The following is a 14240-nucleotide window of genomic DNA, read 5'->3' as shown; positions in this document are numbered from 1 at the left end:
AATGCCTCTTATCCCCACTTCTAGTCAACATTATAATAGAGGTCTAAATCAGGAAGTTTAGGCAAGAAAACCAAATGGCGTAAGAATTTGAAAAGAATTAATTCTGTCTTTATTCATGGATAATATGATTGTGTAGAAAAAGAAGTCAAAAGAATCCACAAACAATTCTTAGAATGAATGAATGAATTTAGCGATGCTGCTCAAATAAAATCAACATACAAAAATCAATGACGTTTCTACATACCAATAATAAACATAAAATGAAGTTTAAAAAAACAAGAAACCATTTGCAGTGACCACTTACAATAGTATCAAGAAACTAAAAGCGTATCTAACAAAAGATGGACCAAATATGCGGAAAACCCTATATTGCTCCTGACAAAAAATTACGAACGTTGTCAGAAAAAAGATAGGCATTGACCAGAAGGCTCATTATTTTTAAATTGTCAATTCTCCTCACGTTTATCTTCAGATTCAATTCCATCCCAATCAAAGTCCACCAATCTTTGTGGAGTTTGACAGTTGATTCTAAAATATATAAATATGTCTTGTCAATAATAGTAACCATTTAATTTTAAAAAAAACAGTAGAAGTATTTGATTTAATAGGTATGGAGATTATGCAACTATAGGTATTAAGACAGTGTGGTATTAGCACAGGAAATAGACAACTAGACCAGTGGAACAGACTTGAGGGCCCAGAAACAATTCTGCATATACATGGATGAAGAACAGTGTTGGAAAGGACATCTTTTCAGTAAATGCTTTTGGAAAAATTGTATGTCCTACCTCCTTCCTTACACACAGACGTGTGTGTGTGTGTGTGTGTGTGTGCGCGCGCGCACAAATCAGTTTCACATGGATTACAGATCTAAATGTGAGCACAATATGATTTTTAGAAGATAATATAAAAGAATATTTTCATGATTTTGGAATAGGGAGAAGATTTTCTAAGGGTACAAAAAAAAAAAAAACATTAACTGTAGAAGAAAAGATTGATAAAGTGATTTTTACGGGGCACCTTGGTAGCTCAGTCAGTTAAGCTACCGGCTCTTGGTTTCGGCTCAAGCCATGATCTCGCGGTTGGTGAGTTCCAGCCCCGTATTGGGCTCTACCCTGACAGTGCGGAGCCTGCTTGGAATTCTCTCTCTCTCCTTTTCTCTCTGCCTCTAACCTGCTAGCACTCTCTCTCTCTCTTTCTCAAAAGAAATAAGTAAACTTAATAAATAAATAAAGTGACTTTTATTAAAATATGAATTTGTGTTCATAAAAGAGAACATTTTGGTATGTTGAAAATATCAACATTTGAAAGAATTAATATACAAATACATAGTGCATTCCCCAAAAGAATCAATTAAAAAGACAAAGTAACCCAATAGAAAAATGGACAAGAAAAATAGGTGCCTTGCAAAATGACATCTCCAAATAGCTAATAAACAAAAGGTACTTGACCTCATTTGTAATCAAGGAAACATAAAATAAAGGAAAAATAATTGGTAATACCACATATTGATAGCGGTGTGGACCAATGGGAATTCTCATGCACTGCAAGGGCAATATAAACTGATATAACCACTGTGGGAAGTTGTCTGGCATTACCTACGGAAGTTGGACGTATGGCTAGTCTATGTTTCAGCAATTCCTTTCCTGGGGGTCCTATGTTTACCTGTTAGCTGCCTTTCCTACTAAAATATAATCACCATGAAGGTAGAGGAAGTGTCTTTTTTTCACCACTATATCCCCAGAACTTAACGTATCTCATTCAGGTTCTCCATAAATATTTGTGGAAAGACTTCCAAGATATGTAATAAAGTAAGGGGGAAATACAGAATGAAGAAAATAATCTCTTCTGTGAAAAGAAAAAGATATAAATATATATGCAGTATGACGTGTAAATATATTTCTAAATAGATATATAAGAAACTATAGATGATAGTTTCTTACAGGGTGAGAAACCAGAAGTGGGCAGGGGGGTAGAGAGTAGGGAAGAAGGCATTTACTTTTCATTATATACCTTTCGGTTAAATACTGTTTGAATTTTTATACCATTTTTAATTTTTAAAAAAATTTTGTAACGTTTATTCAGTTTTGAGAGACAGAGACAGAGACAGAGTGAAAGCAGGGGAGGAGCAGAGAGACAGGGAGACACAGAATCCAAAGCAGGCTCCAGGCTCCCAGCACAGAGCCTGACGTGGGGCTCAAACTCACAAACTGTGAGATCATGACCTGACCCAAAGTTGGCCACTTAACTAACCAGGCACCCCTTTATTTATGTATTTTTTTGAGAGAGAGAAAGAGAGACAGACAGAGAGAGTGCGAGTCGGGGAGGGAGTAAAGGGAGAGAGAGAGAGAGAGAGAGAGAGAGAAAGAGAGAGAGAGAGAATCTTTAACAGGATCCATACTCAGTGCAGAGCCTGACGTGGGGCTTGATCCCACGACTCTGGAATCATGACCTAAGCTGAAGTCAAGAGTCAGATGCTCAACTAACTGAGCCACTGGGCACCCTGCGTTTTTATACCATTTTTGAAAGCAGCTTTATTAAGGTATCCTTTAAATATAGTTCAATGCATCCATCTCAAGTGTCCAGTCCCATGAATGTGTGCACATCTGTAATCAAAACTCCAACCCAGACTTAGAACATTTCTGTCACCCAAATGTGTTCCTTCTGCCCCTATGGCTGTTGGCAGAATTCAGTCCCTTATGAGTTGTAGGACTCTGAGCTTCAGTTTCTTGTCGGCTAGTGGCTGGAAGCTTCCTTCAGTTCCTTGCCACATGGGTGTCTCCGAGGGCAGCTTATGATGTAGCAGATGGCGTTGTCACAGTCAACAAATGTGTATCCTGCCTGCAAGTTTTTGAGTTTCTTGGGTTTGTGGGGAAATTTTGGCCATGGTTTCTTCATATTTTTTCCTCGTCTTCATCTCCAATCTGGGCTATGAACTGCACATACGTTAGACTACTTGACATTGTCCTTCAGGTCACTGAGGCTTTGTCCATTTTTTTCTTCAGACTTTTTCTATGTGCTGTGGTTTAGTTTCCAGTGAGTCTTTTAGATTAAAATTACCGTCTTTTTCAACTCTGTAAGTTGTGTTTTATTCTTTTTGTATCTTCTGGTTTTTTCCTCTTTATGTTTTCCTGAGGTCCCCAAAGTCCTTGTCTGCTAATGCTGTCTTCTCTACTATTTCTAAACCCATTTCTGTTAACTGCTGCTTGTCCTGGTTTTATTATATTTTTCTGTTTCTTATGACTGCTAGTAGTTTTTTATTGGATGTCAGTGTTTGCGAATATCTGGATTTTATTGTCTTCTTTTAAATGTGTTGAATTTTACTTTGGCAGATAGTTCAGTTACTTACAGGTAAGTCTGATCTTATCATGTCTTGTACTTAAGCTTTGTTAGGAAAGATATATCTAAAGTAGCCTTGCTCTAGGGCTGGTTTAGCACAGAATCCCGGAATCTCAGCTAAGTGCTCTGCTGGTCCACAACATTTCTCCACTCAGGCTGGTTGACATTAAGATGACTTTCAATGCTATAAGGAGGTTCTATGAGCACCAGTAGGTAGGTGTTCAGTTTATTGTTCCCTGGTAATTGGTTTCCCCCCCAGCTTTGTACATTTTTACTCGATGGATGCACAGCTTAGTATTCAGCCCCAAACTCAGAAATATGGAGCAATTTGTTTGCATAGACCCTCCTCTCTGGTCCCCTTTCTCCCCAAACTCCTTTCTGTCTCATCTGTGCTCTGCGTAGATACTCCTGTGTGGGCCAGAACCCAGTTACTTCTTTCAAGCGGAAGGCCTTTACTCATGAGCACATTGTTCACTGTCTGAAAACAGATTATTCATCTATAATACAAATAAACTGCAGGCCAGTTTTCTAGCTTTGTACAGCAGGAAGGCTATCACAGTGGAAAGCAGAAGGCTATATCAATTGTTTTAATGCCTACAAGCTTTATCTGGGTGGTGAGATATATACTTTTTACATTTAAAAATAAAACCTGATAAATGTTATTTTTTCCAAAGGAAAGGGTGTTTTTAACCCAAGACATCAAATATACAAATTCATATCTGTATACTCTCATATTCTCTTTTAGTGGTTAAAAAAAGAAATAAAACACAAAAACAAGTGTCCAAGAGTAGCCATCTGACATCAGCAAAGTGTTCCAGGTTGTCTAATTAGTCTCCCTTTCTTGGTCCAAGTTCAGAAAGAACGTGGTCCCACAGCAGCCACCACATTTTACAGGATACCCACAAGGCTGCAGCAGTGGTCAGCAGTGAAGTGGTTAATCTTCCTTATGTAAGAGCAGAGAAGAGCACTTAAAACATAAAAGTTACTTAAAATTCAGCTTTGCTTTATGGTGATTTAGAGTTTGTTTAATTAGTATTTAGAACTGCACATTGTTTATAGCTATTGGTATTTCAATAGATGCTTAAATGCTTAAACATTTAAAGTTTAATACGCCTCAGTTCTTTGAAGAAAAACATTGATGTAATTAAATTTTCAATTACTCTTCTTTTTTTTTAGGGGCCCATGCAATTAATAAAAGCTAAGGCATTTAACAACACTCATTTGCAAACCTAGTCAACCACCTCATTAATTAGCTAACACTTAGAGTAGATATTTTTAATACAAAGGCTCACAGATGCAAAGTCACAACTTTTGAAAAGTACATATGATGACACATGAGAATGAATAAAATTAACTTTGCTTCAGGATTATTTTGTGTCACACATGAATGTGTGGATCAATTATGGCTTTCCAAAAGCATTCTTGTACACTGATACCAATTACTGTTTATTTGTTTTGAACGTGTGGTCAAATTAAAAACACTGAAGCAACTGCTCCTTGGAGGTGCCTTGCCCTTAGCACATTTTAGAGGATTTTAAATTCAAGTTGGAAAGAAGAAAGTGGCAGGGGCATACAGATTGGAAACAGTCTTATTTCAATTAAACACTACGTTTAAAATGGAATCGGAGCAAATTCTCCATTCCCAGATCTTTGCTACCCAAAGATCACCAGCAGTAAGAGTATTACACGAGAGCTCACGACATACACCCCACCCCAGAACTACCGGATCGAAGCAGCATTTTCAAAACATCTCAGTGTTTAGTGTGTATGTTAAGGACTGAGAAGCGCTGAAAAAGCATGACCAGTGTGCTTGTCAGGAAAGAAACTTGCCAGAGTCCTTGCCCTTAAGGAGCTTATTTTCTCCTGGGGTGGGAGAAAGGGGTCAACAAGGAAGAATTCAATTATGATTTCCAGGGAAAAAGGAGGTGTGGTGATGTCTGCTTACTGCATCAAGGAGGCATCAAGTCTGAGAAGCAGGCTGACCAAGAAAGGCAAGTTCAGATCCTAAAGCACAAGACTTTAAGGGGCAGAGAAAGAGAAGCTCATCGAGGAAGCCAAGAAGGAAAGTAGAACACTAGGAGACTGAAAACCAAGTAGTAGTATCATGAAAACCAAGAGAAGAGTCATGTTCTAAGGGTAATCAACAGTCAATACTCCCATTTATGGATATCTCAGTACCATGTTTGATACATGTTGGGCGCTAAGTGTTTACTAAGTATTTACCTCAGTGTTAAGTAAAAACCAGGATATGAATTCAAAAATGTCTAACTCTCTTATGCTCAGCCATCAGCTCCTATCATTTCCAAAGAAATAACCATATTTAAAACCAAATTTGAATACATAAGTATATGTATGACAAACGCCTAACTTGAAACCAACAAAAAAATTAAGTTATCTTTTCTTTATTTTTAAAAATTTTTAAAGTTTATTTTTATTATTTATTTTGAGAGAGAGAGAGAGAGAGCATGCATGAGTAGGGGAGGGGCAGAGAGAAGGAGAGACAGAATCCCAAGCAAGCTCTACCATCAGTGCAGAGCCTGATGTGGGGCTCAGACTCACAAACTGTGAGATCATGACTTAAGCTGAGATCAAGAGTCCAACGTTTAACCAACTGTGCCACCCAGACACCCCTAAGTTATCTTTTAGATATGAATCATACATTAGTTGATTTTATATATTCACTCCTCTGAACCCCTGCAAAAGCAACTACTGTGATTCATTGTACTCAGTAGGTATTCAATAAATATCTGTAAAATAAGAAATGCTCTAGAGACCATTTATCTTTTATTCCTCCCAAAACCACATTAAAACTATGATAAAGGAATAAAAACACAATGATCCGTCAAGAACAAAGACTCCACCCACCATGGGAGCACCCAGATACATAAAGCAACTATTAACAGACATAAAGGAAGAAATTGACAGTAATACAGTAATAATAGAGGACTTTAACATCCCACTTAAATCAATGGATTGATCATCCAGAGAGAAAATGAACAAGAAAACAGTGCCTCTGAACCACACATTAGACCAGGTAGACCTGATAAATACAGAACATTCCATCCCAAAACAGCGGAATACACATTCTTTTCAAGTGCACATGGAACATTCTCCAGGATAGATCACATGGTAGGCCACAAATCTCAGTAAATTAAAAAACATTGAAATCACATCATGCATCTTTTCCAGCTACAACACTATGGAACTAGATATCAATCACAAGAAAAAATCTGCAAAGAATACAAATACATGGAGGCTAAATAACATGCTACTAAACAATGAATGGGTCAACCAAGAAACCAAAGAAGAAATCAAAAAAAGACATGGGGACAAATGAAAATGAAAACACAATGGTCCAAAATCCACGAGATGCAGCAAAAGCTGTCCTAAGAGTGAAGTTTATAACAATACAGGCCTACCTCAAAAGCAAGAAAAATCTCGCAATCTCAAATAAACAACCTAACCTTACATCTAAAGGATCTGGAAGAACAAAGTCCAAAAAGCCAGTAGAAGGAGGGAAATAATAAAGATTAGAGCAGAAATAAGTGAAAAAGAAAAGGACAAAGACCCTAGAAGAGTGACAACAAGCAGTTATGACCACAAAATTGACATATGGATACAGGAGTGCTGATGCATAGGGGCACATGTACCCCAATGTTTATAGCAGCGCTTTCAACAATAGCCAAATTATGGAAAGAGCCTAAATGTCCATCAATGGATGAATGGATAAAGAAGATGTGTTTTATATATACAATGGAATACTACTTGGCAATGAGAAAGAATGAAATCCTGCCATTTGCAGCAACGTGGATGGAACAGGAGGGTATTATGCTAAATGAAATAAGTCAGAGAAAGACAGATGCCATATGTTTTCACTCATTGGTGGGTCTTGAGAAACTTAACAGAAGACCATGGGGGAAGGGAAGGGGAAAAAAAGTTACAAACAGAGAGGAGGGAGGCAAACCATAAGAGACTCTTAAATACAGAGAACAAACTGAGGGTTGATAGGGGTGGGGGAGAGGGAAAGTGGGTGATGGGCATTGAGGAGGGCACTTGTTGGGATGAGCAGTGGGTGTTGTATGGAAGCCAATTTGACAATAAATTTATTTAAAAAATAAAAAATAAAAAAATTTGAAATATGGAAAGCAAATAGATAAATGCCTGCTGACTTAAGAGAGCAAAGAGGGGCACCTGGGTGACTCAGTCGGTTGAGCATCCGACTAGATTTTGCCTCAGACCATGATCTCACGGTTCATGAGATCAAGCCCCATGTTGGGCTCTGTGCTGACAGCATGGAGCCTGATTGGGATTCTCCCTCTCCTCTCTCTCTCTCTGCCCTCCCCCGCCATCAAATAAACAAATAAACATTTTTAAAAAAGAGCAAAAAAAGACAACAGCAAAGACAACCAAAATCAAAGAAAACCAACACCTGTAGGTAAAGTAGTGAACAAGAAGCACATTAAGTATGACAGAGCCCTAGACAATTACAGGAACTCACGGCACTGGCTACTTCTGGAGTCACCAGGCACCTCTAAGGACAGAAGTAATGAGGAGCAGGCTGAACACAGTATAAGAGATTCCCTCCCTCACCCCAGTCAGGTGACAATCCCTCCCCTCCCCTGGCTAAAGATTGGACATTTATCCTGAGGAGAAACACAGCCGGATAAACTTTGGGAAGGAAAGAGTAATTAAGTATTCAATTACATATATTTTTTTTAAAGTAGGCTTCATGCCCAGCGCAGAGCCCAAAGCAGGGCTTGAACTCACAACCCTGAGATCAAGGCCTGAGCCCAGATCAAGAAGAGTTGGACACTTAGTTGACTGAGCCACCCAGGTGCTCCAGTACCCAATTATGTAATTAAGGAAGGAGTAATTAAGTATAAGTAATAAGTAATTAAGTGAGGAGAAACCCCCACCTTCCACATAGCTGTCTTTCCCTGCTTAACTTCTACAACAATGGCAATCATGCTTATTTTGCCCTCATTCCTGTAGGAAAGTGTAGAGGATTTCTTCTTGGAGAAATCGAAGACCTCAGAGCAACATATATACGTATAAATATATACACATATGTATACATACATATATATATTTGAAACAACAATAAAAATCAGCCAAATAAAAAGCATGTATTCTGGAAGTCCTAATATAGTAGATGATGTAGATGATCAAAATTCCTTGTGGACACACAGTCCTTTTTATATCCAGTTCACCAGATCGCCGCACCCACCTCCACCTTATTCCTTCTGCAGACACAACTAATCACAACTCCTTGCACTTGCACCCCCTGCAAAATCGAGACACCAATGGGCATACCTAAATATGTCTCTCAGCACCACCTAGGGAATAAAACGAAAAAATAAAACTGGGTGTGCCTTCAGGTTACATGAATTCTGTTGGAGAGGCCTCGTTACATGCAGGAAACAGATAGGAACAAATTAATCACAATTAAATACTAACTTGTATGGTACAGAGTATATGGAGCTCAGAGACATGTCAGATCAAAGAGAACGTGCCACAGATCAAAGGAGCTGTGGGAGGCAAAGTGGAAAGTGGTGAGGAAGAGGCTGGATGTGGAAGTCGGGCCACATCATTGCAGTACTCCGTAGGTTATGTCAAAGTTTGGGGGTTTTATCCCAAGGGTAATGAAAAGCCAATAAAAGGACCCCAGCCAGGGAGTGACACGATTTTCGGAAGATCACTGGATGAAGAATGGACTAGAGGGAGGCAAAAACCAATGGGAAGAATAGTTAGGAGGTTGTTGCAGTGGTTCAGGTAAAAAATCATGGTGGTTGGGTCAGGCTCTCAGCTGTGGAGAGAGGGATGATTAAAGACCTATTGTAGAAGTGGAACAAAAGGTTTGCTGCTGTCTTCCTTGTGTAGAGGACAGAAGGGAGGGACTGGGAGGAAGGAGCTAAGGATACTCCGAGAATTCTGATTTGAGCAATTGGGTGGATGTTGGTTTCACATTCCCAAGTAGACGAAGGTACAGGTTTTAGAAGAGAAGGCAAAAAGTCAGATATTGAACAAATTAAGATGCAGACACATGACACAAGATTTGTCAAGCAATCTGTTGATTCATTGTCCTCTCTGTATTTCCATCTTCTAGGACACTATGTGGGCTTGGGGCCCAGCAAAGTAATCCAGTCTAGAGTCAGTTTGGGTAGTAGGGGGTTGTGGGCATATAGATGGCATTGGAAATCATGAAAATGTATGAGACTATTTAGGGCAATGGGTTTTATTTATTTTTAATGGTTATTTTTGAGAGACCGAGAGACAGAGCACAAGCAGGGGAGGGGCAGAGAGAGAGACACAGAATCCCAGGCAGGCTCCAAATCTCCGAGCTGTCACCACAGAGCCCTGTGCGAGGCTGGGACCTGAGCAGAAGTGGGAAGCTTAATCGGAGGGCAGTGGTTTTTAAACCTGGGTGTGTGTTTATAAGGCACTTTTCAAGACCCTATCCCAAACTATTTCTGATTCAGTAAATCTTGGTGAGATCCAGGAATCCGCTTTATTAAAAGACAACACAAAAGGCTCTGATGTGGGTAGTTTGGGCTGGATTGAAATGGGCTTGAGCACAATCCAGACGTGAGGCAGTAGCAACACCAAGCGTCACCAATCTTTTCCAGAAGCTGGAATGGAATGGAGGTTGGTAGGTAGAGGCGAATGTGAGGCCAAACAGAAGATTACATCATCTTTTGTATTGTTAGTATTTTTAAAAAGTGGGACACACTAGGGCAGAGATTCATAACCTTGGCTACACACTGTAATCACCTGTTGGGCTTAAAAAAAAAAATGTCGATGCACAGAATCCATCCCACATCAGTAAATCAGAATCTCTAGAGGTGGGGCCCAGGTATAAGTTTTGTTTTTTTTTTTTAAGTTTATTTATTTTGAGAGAGAGCTAGCCGTGGGGAGCGGGGGGAGCAGAGAGAGAGGAAGAGAGAGAGAATCCCAGGCGCTAAGAGTGCAGAGCCTTAAGCAGGGCTAGATCTCACCAACAGTGAGATCATGACGTGAGCCGAGATCAAGAGTCCCACGCTTAACCCACTGAGCCACGCAGGCACCCCCATCAGTATTTTTTTTAACTTAATTTTATTTATCCTCTCTCGCCACCAAAGCATTGTTTTCTCCCCAGTGCCTGGCATTATGTCCTCAATTCATGTGCGTTGTTGTGGAAAGTACTGCTGGCCTTTTAGCAGATGATACAACAGAAACCACGTACGTATTGTAAAGTTCATGTAATCTTCGTGTGAAAAGGATTATAGTCCATTTACTTTACTTTCAAATAAGGTAACTCAAGCGCGGGGGGGGGGGGGGGGGACTAAATACCTAAGATCCCTCGGCCTCGGTAAGTGGCCAATCAGGACCAGAACCCAGTGTCCCAGCTCTCAGGTCAGAGCTGTCCTGCTTTTCAACACCCTTCATTTTGACCACTCCCCCAAACCCGCTCACCCATCAAGGCAGCCTGTTTAATAAATACCAAACCGTTTCCTCAATCACAAACTGCGGCCCCTTTCATCAAACCCGCAGTCACTCCCAAACCCGCCCCTGTCCCGGATCCATCCTATCCCCATCACCACCTCAAGCCCAGCCCCGGGAGTTGACCAGTGGGGCCTACCGTCCCTCACTGCGCTTGCGCCACGCGGCTGGGGACTCTGTCGCCATAGCAACCAGAGACACGCGAATCGGCCTGAAGCAACAGGGGAGAGGAGTTCCTGGTACGGTTCCTTTTTTTTCTTTTTTGTATATGCTTTCCTTACCGCTTCCCGTGCCTGGTGCGTGAATTTGAGGGTCTGGTAAGAAAGCTCCATCGGCTACTGTGTCAGGGCCGGAAAGGAGAAAAGGGCCAGTCACTGGGCTGACCAGTACTTCCAAGGAAAGCTGCTTGGGGGAACCTGACGCTTAACCAGCCCGCCCCTTTCAGGATTGGCCGGAGCCTAGACAGGTCAGCCAATCACTGGGTACCATTGGATTCTTTCTCACGCCAATCAATGCTAAAATAAGCCCGTTTAAGCCAGAGCGTTTGCACTGCACTGACCAATCAAGAAATGGAGAGGGGATGATTGACAGGACTTGGGGGCGGAGCTTGAAATTGTTTCAGCTGGCTTAATTCTCTCTAAAATGCAAGTTACCAGGTTTGTGTACCAGAGTACTTGTCCTTGATTTCGGCAATTGTTGAGTTCTTTGTGACCCAATGTTTGCGTTCCCAAGACTACACTTTAACATCCATCTTTTCCAGGCCTCCTTCTCCCTCCCTTTTAAGGTAAAGGTTTGGAAGGAGCTTCCTGCTTTACTTTGAGATGCCTCCAAGTGGTCCTTTTAGACTGGAAGAATCTGCTGTGGACTTTGGCTGTCAGAGGCTTTCTGGGATGCAGAGTGTGCATCAACCTTTCCCTCCTCCCCCAACTCCCTCCACACGAGACCTAAGCTCACTCGAAGTGGACAAACATGGACTTGACATTTTCCTCTGCTTCATTTTCTTCTTTGTGTTAGCTACTTTGTGTCTTTGATATCTTTCCCTTCTGTCTCCCTTCCTGTTAATCCTATTCTAAACCATCCCTTCTTCATTATCTTCGGGTTTCTTCTTCCATCCTCTGCCCAGAGGATACAAAAATATTCAGATTTCCTCAATCTAAAACACACACACACACACACCTTCTAATCTTATGATTGTTGAATTGAATCACCTCTCTCCCATCTACTCCATGCTTTTTTAATGTTTATTTATTTTTGAGACAGAGAGAGACAGAGAATGAGCTGAGGAGGGGGAGAGAGAGAGGGAGACACAGTATCCAAAGCAGGCTCCAGGCTCTGAGCTGATGTGGGGCTCAAACTCATGAGCTGGGACGTCATGACCTGAGCCCAAGTCGGTTGCTCAACCGACTGAGCCACCCAGGCGCCCCCACCTCAAGCTTTTTGAAAGGACTGTCTACCCTCTTCAGTTTGTTACCTCCCATTCATTTCTCAACGCATTCTGCCTCTACCTCTTTGAAGTTGTCCTTACTAGAGTCTTCAATAACTTCCTAATTAGGAAAGCCAATTATAGATTATTTTACACTCTATCTTATTTAAATTTAGCACCATTTGAAACTGTTGACCACTCTCCTTAGAAACACTAGCTATAATTTACTAAACATCTGTAGTACCAGACAATGCACTATGTGATTTACGTGGCTATCTAATTTAATCCTAACACCCCATGGAGAAGTTATTACTACTCCCAATTTACAGTTGTGGAAATGGGCTCAAAGAGCCAAATTAGCCAATTCTAAGTTATCCAACAAGATAACGTTAGGATGCAAAACTAGGTCTCCTGACTAAAGCACTGTGCCTTTCCACTACACCATGCTGCCACCCTCCCTGTCCAGGCTCAATTGTCATTCCCACCCCAACCCAGGCATACCCCACCCCACCGTCCGGCATACATGATTTATAAAGTACTGAACGGTTTCTTTTACTTGGAGGATCACTCCCACCTCATTTGCCCAATAAAACCCTATATTGCCTCCTAAGACTCAGCTCAGAAGTCACCTTCTAGGACAATTCAGTGGAGCTTTTTCTATCACTACAGTTACCCCAAGCAGAGTTTAGGCAGAGAGAAAATTGTTCCTGATTTCTTTACATACCTTTCATGCTGCTCTTATTACATTGTTTTGATGTGATTTTCATAAAATTAAAAACGTAACTCTTTAATATGAATGGACACATGTCAAAGATTCCCCTTAAGTCCTTGAGGGAGCCAGTTAAATGGTAGAGGCGGTTTAAAGAGCATTTTGAGGTACCAGGTATTTGCAGGCACTTAAAGAAAACAAAGTTAGCATAAGATTGCTAGGTGAGATACAAAACTGGTTAATGTTCTACAGGGCAATACAACCACAGCCTTTGGAATTTTTTCTAAGAGACACAGATACATTCCTCTAGTTTTGGCCATTGACATTTAAATTTTAATTAAAATTAAATAAGGTTATCAATTCAATCCCTCAGTCACACTAGCCACATTTCCAGTGATTAGTTGTCACATGCAGCTAGAGGCTAATATATTGGGCAGCACGCGGATAGAACATTTCCATCATCACAGAAAGTCCTACTGGAGAGAGGTTGAACCTCTTAAGCATTGTTCTAGTGTGACATTGAAAGGTCATAATACTCTGTTTTGCCTTATTTCCAAATTTAACATAATTTTTTCTAAAGAATCTCCTTCACATGACTACTGGCTTTCAAACGTTTCTAACCAAGACTCACATTAAGAAATTCATTTTGATCAACTAATATTTGACAAGTGAGCTGAGAATGCTCTAGGGGGGGAAGGATAGTCTCTTCAATAAAAGATGTTGGGAAAATTAGATAGTCACATGCACAAGAATGAGACTGGACCCCTATCTTACAGCACTTACAAAAATTAACTTGAAATGGATTAAAAACTTAAACATAAGACCTGAGACCATAAAACTCCTAGAAGAAAATGTAAGAAAAAGCTCCTTAATATCCATCTTGACAATGATTTTTTTTGGATATGACACTAAAGCACAAGCAACAAAAACAAAAATCAACAAGTGGGCCTACATCAAACTAAAAAGCTGCTTCACAACAAAAGAAACTATCAACAAAATGAAAAGACAACCTATGGAACAGAAGAAAATATTTGCAAACCATCTTTCTGATAAGGGGTCTGTCTCCAAAATATACAAGAAACTTACACAACTCAACAGCAAAAGAAACCCAAACAATCCGATTTAAAAAATGGAAGAGCTACAAAGGAACAACGAGTACATGAAAACATGCTCGACATCTCTAATCATCAGGGAAATGCAAATCGTAAGCACAATGAGATATCACCTTACACCTGACTGTAAGAATGACTATTAGTAAAAAGCCAGGAGATAACAAATGCTGGCAAGGAT

The 14240-nt window shown here is 40.3% G+C and overlaps 1 protein-coding gene across 5 annotated transcripts in view; it reads right to left on the bottom strand.

Moving 5' to 3' along the window:
• KATNAL2 (katanin catalytic subunit A1 like 2) overlaps positions 1-11247 on the bottom strand; it is a 67656-nt gene extending 56409 nt beyond the window's left edge. For 4 of the 5 annotated variants that reach the window (XM_015069988.3, XM_053205552.1, XM_015069990.3 and 1 more), the window contains exon 1: positions 11100-11247. In XM_015069988.3, coding sequence (XP_014925474.1) covers positions 11100-11150 — 51 coding nt within the window. In that variant the 5' untranslated portion in view covers positions 11151-11247. The remainder of the gene's footprint in view (positions 1-11099) is intronic. The other variant, XM_053205554.1, reaches the window with a different exon arrangement.
• Between the last annotated feature and the right edge of the window lie 2993 nt (positions 11248-14240).

This window comes from Acinonyx jubatus, chromosome D3 (assembly GCF_027475565.1).
Source record: "Acinonyx jubatus isolate Ajub_Pintada_27869175 chromosome D3, VMU_Ajub_asm_v1.0, whole genome shotgun sequence".
Lineage (NCBI taxonomy): Eukaryota > Metazoa > Chordata > Mammalia > Carnivora > Felidae > Acinonyx > Acinonyx jubatus.
Note: the sequence above shows the minus strand (reverse complement) of the source record. Positions and strands in the feature narration are given on the sequence as shown.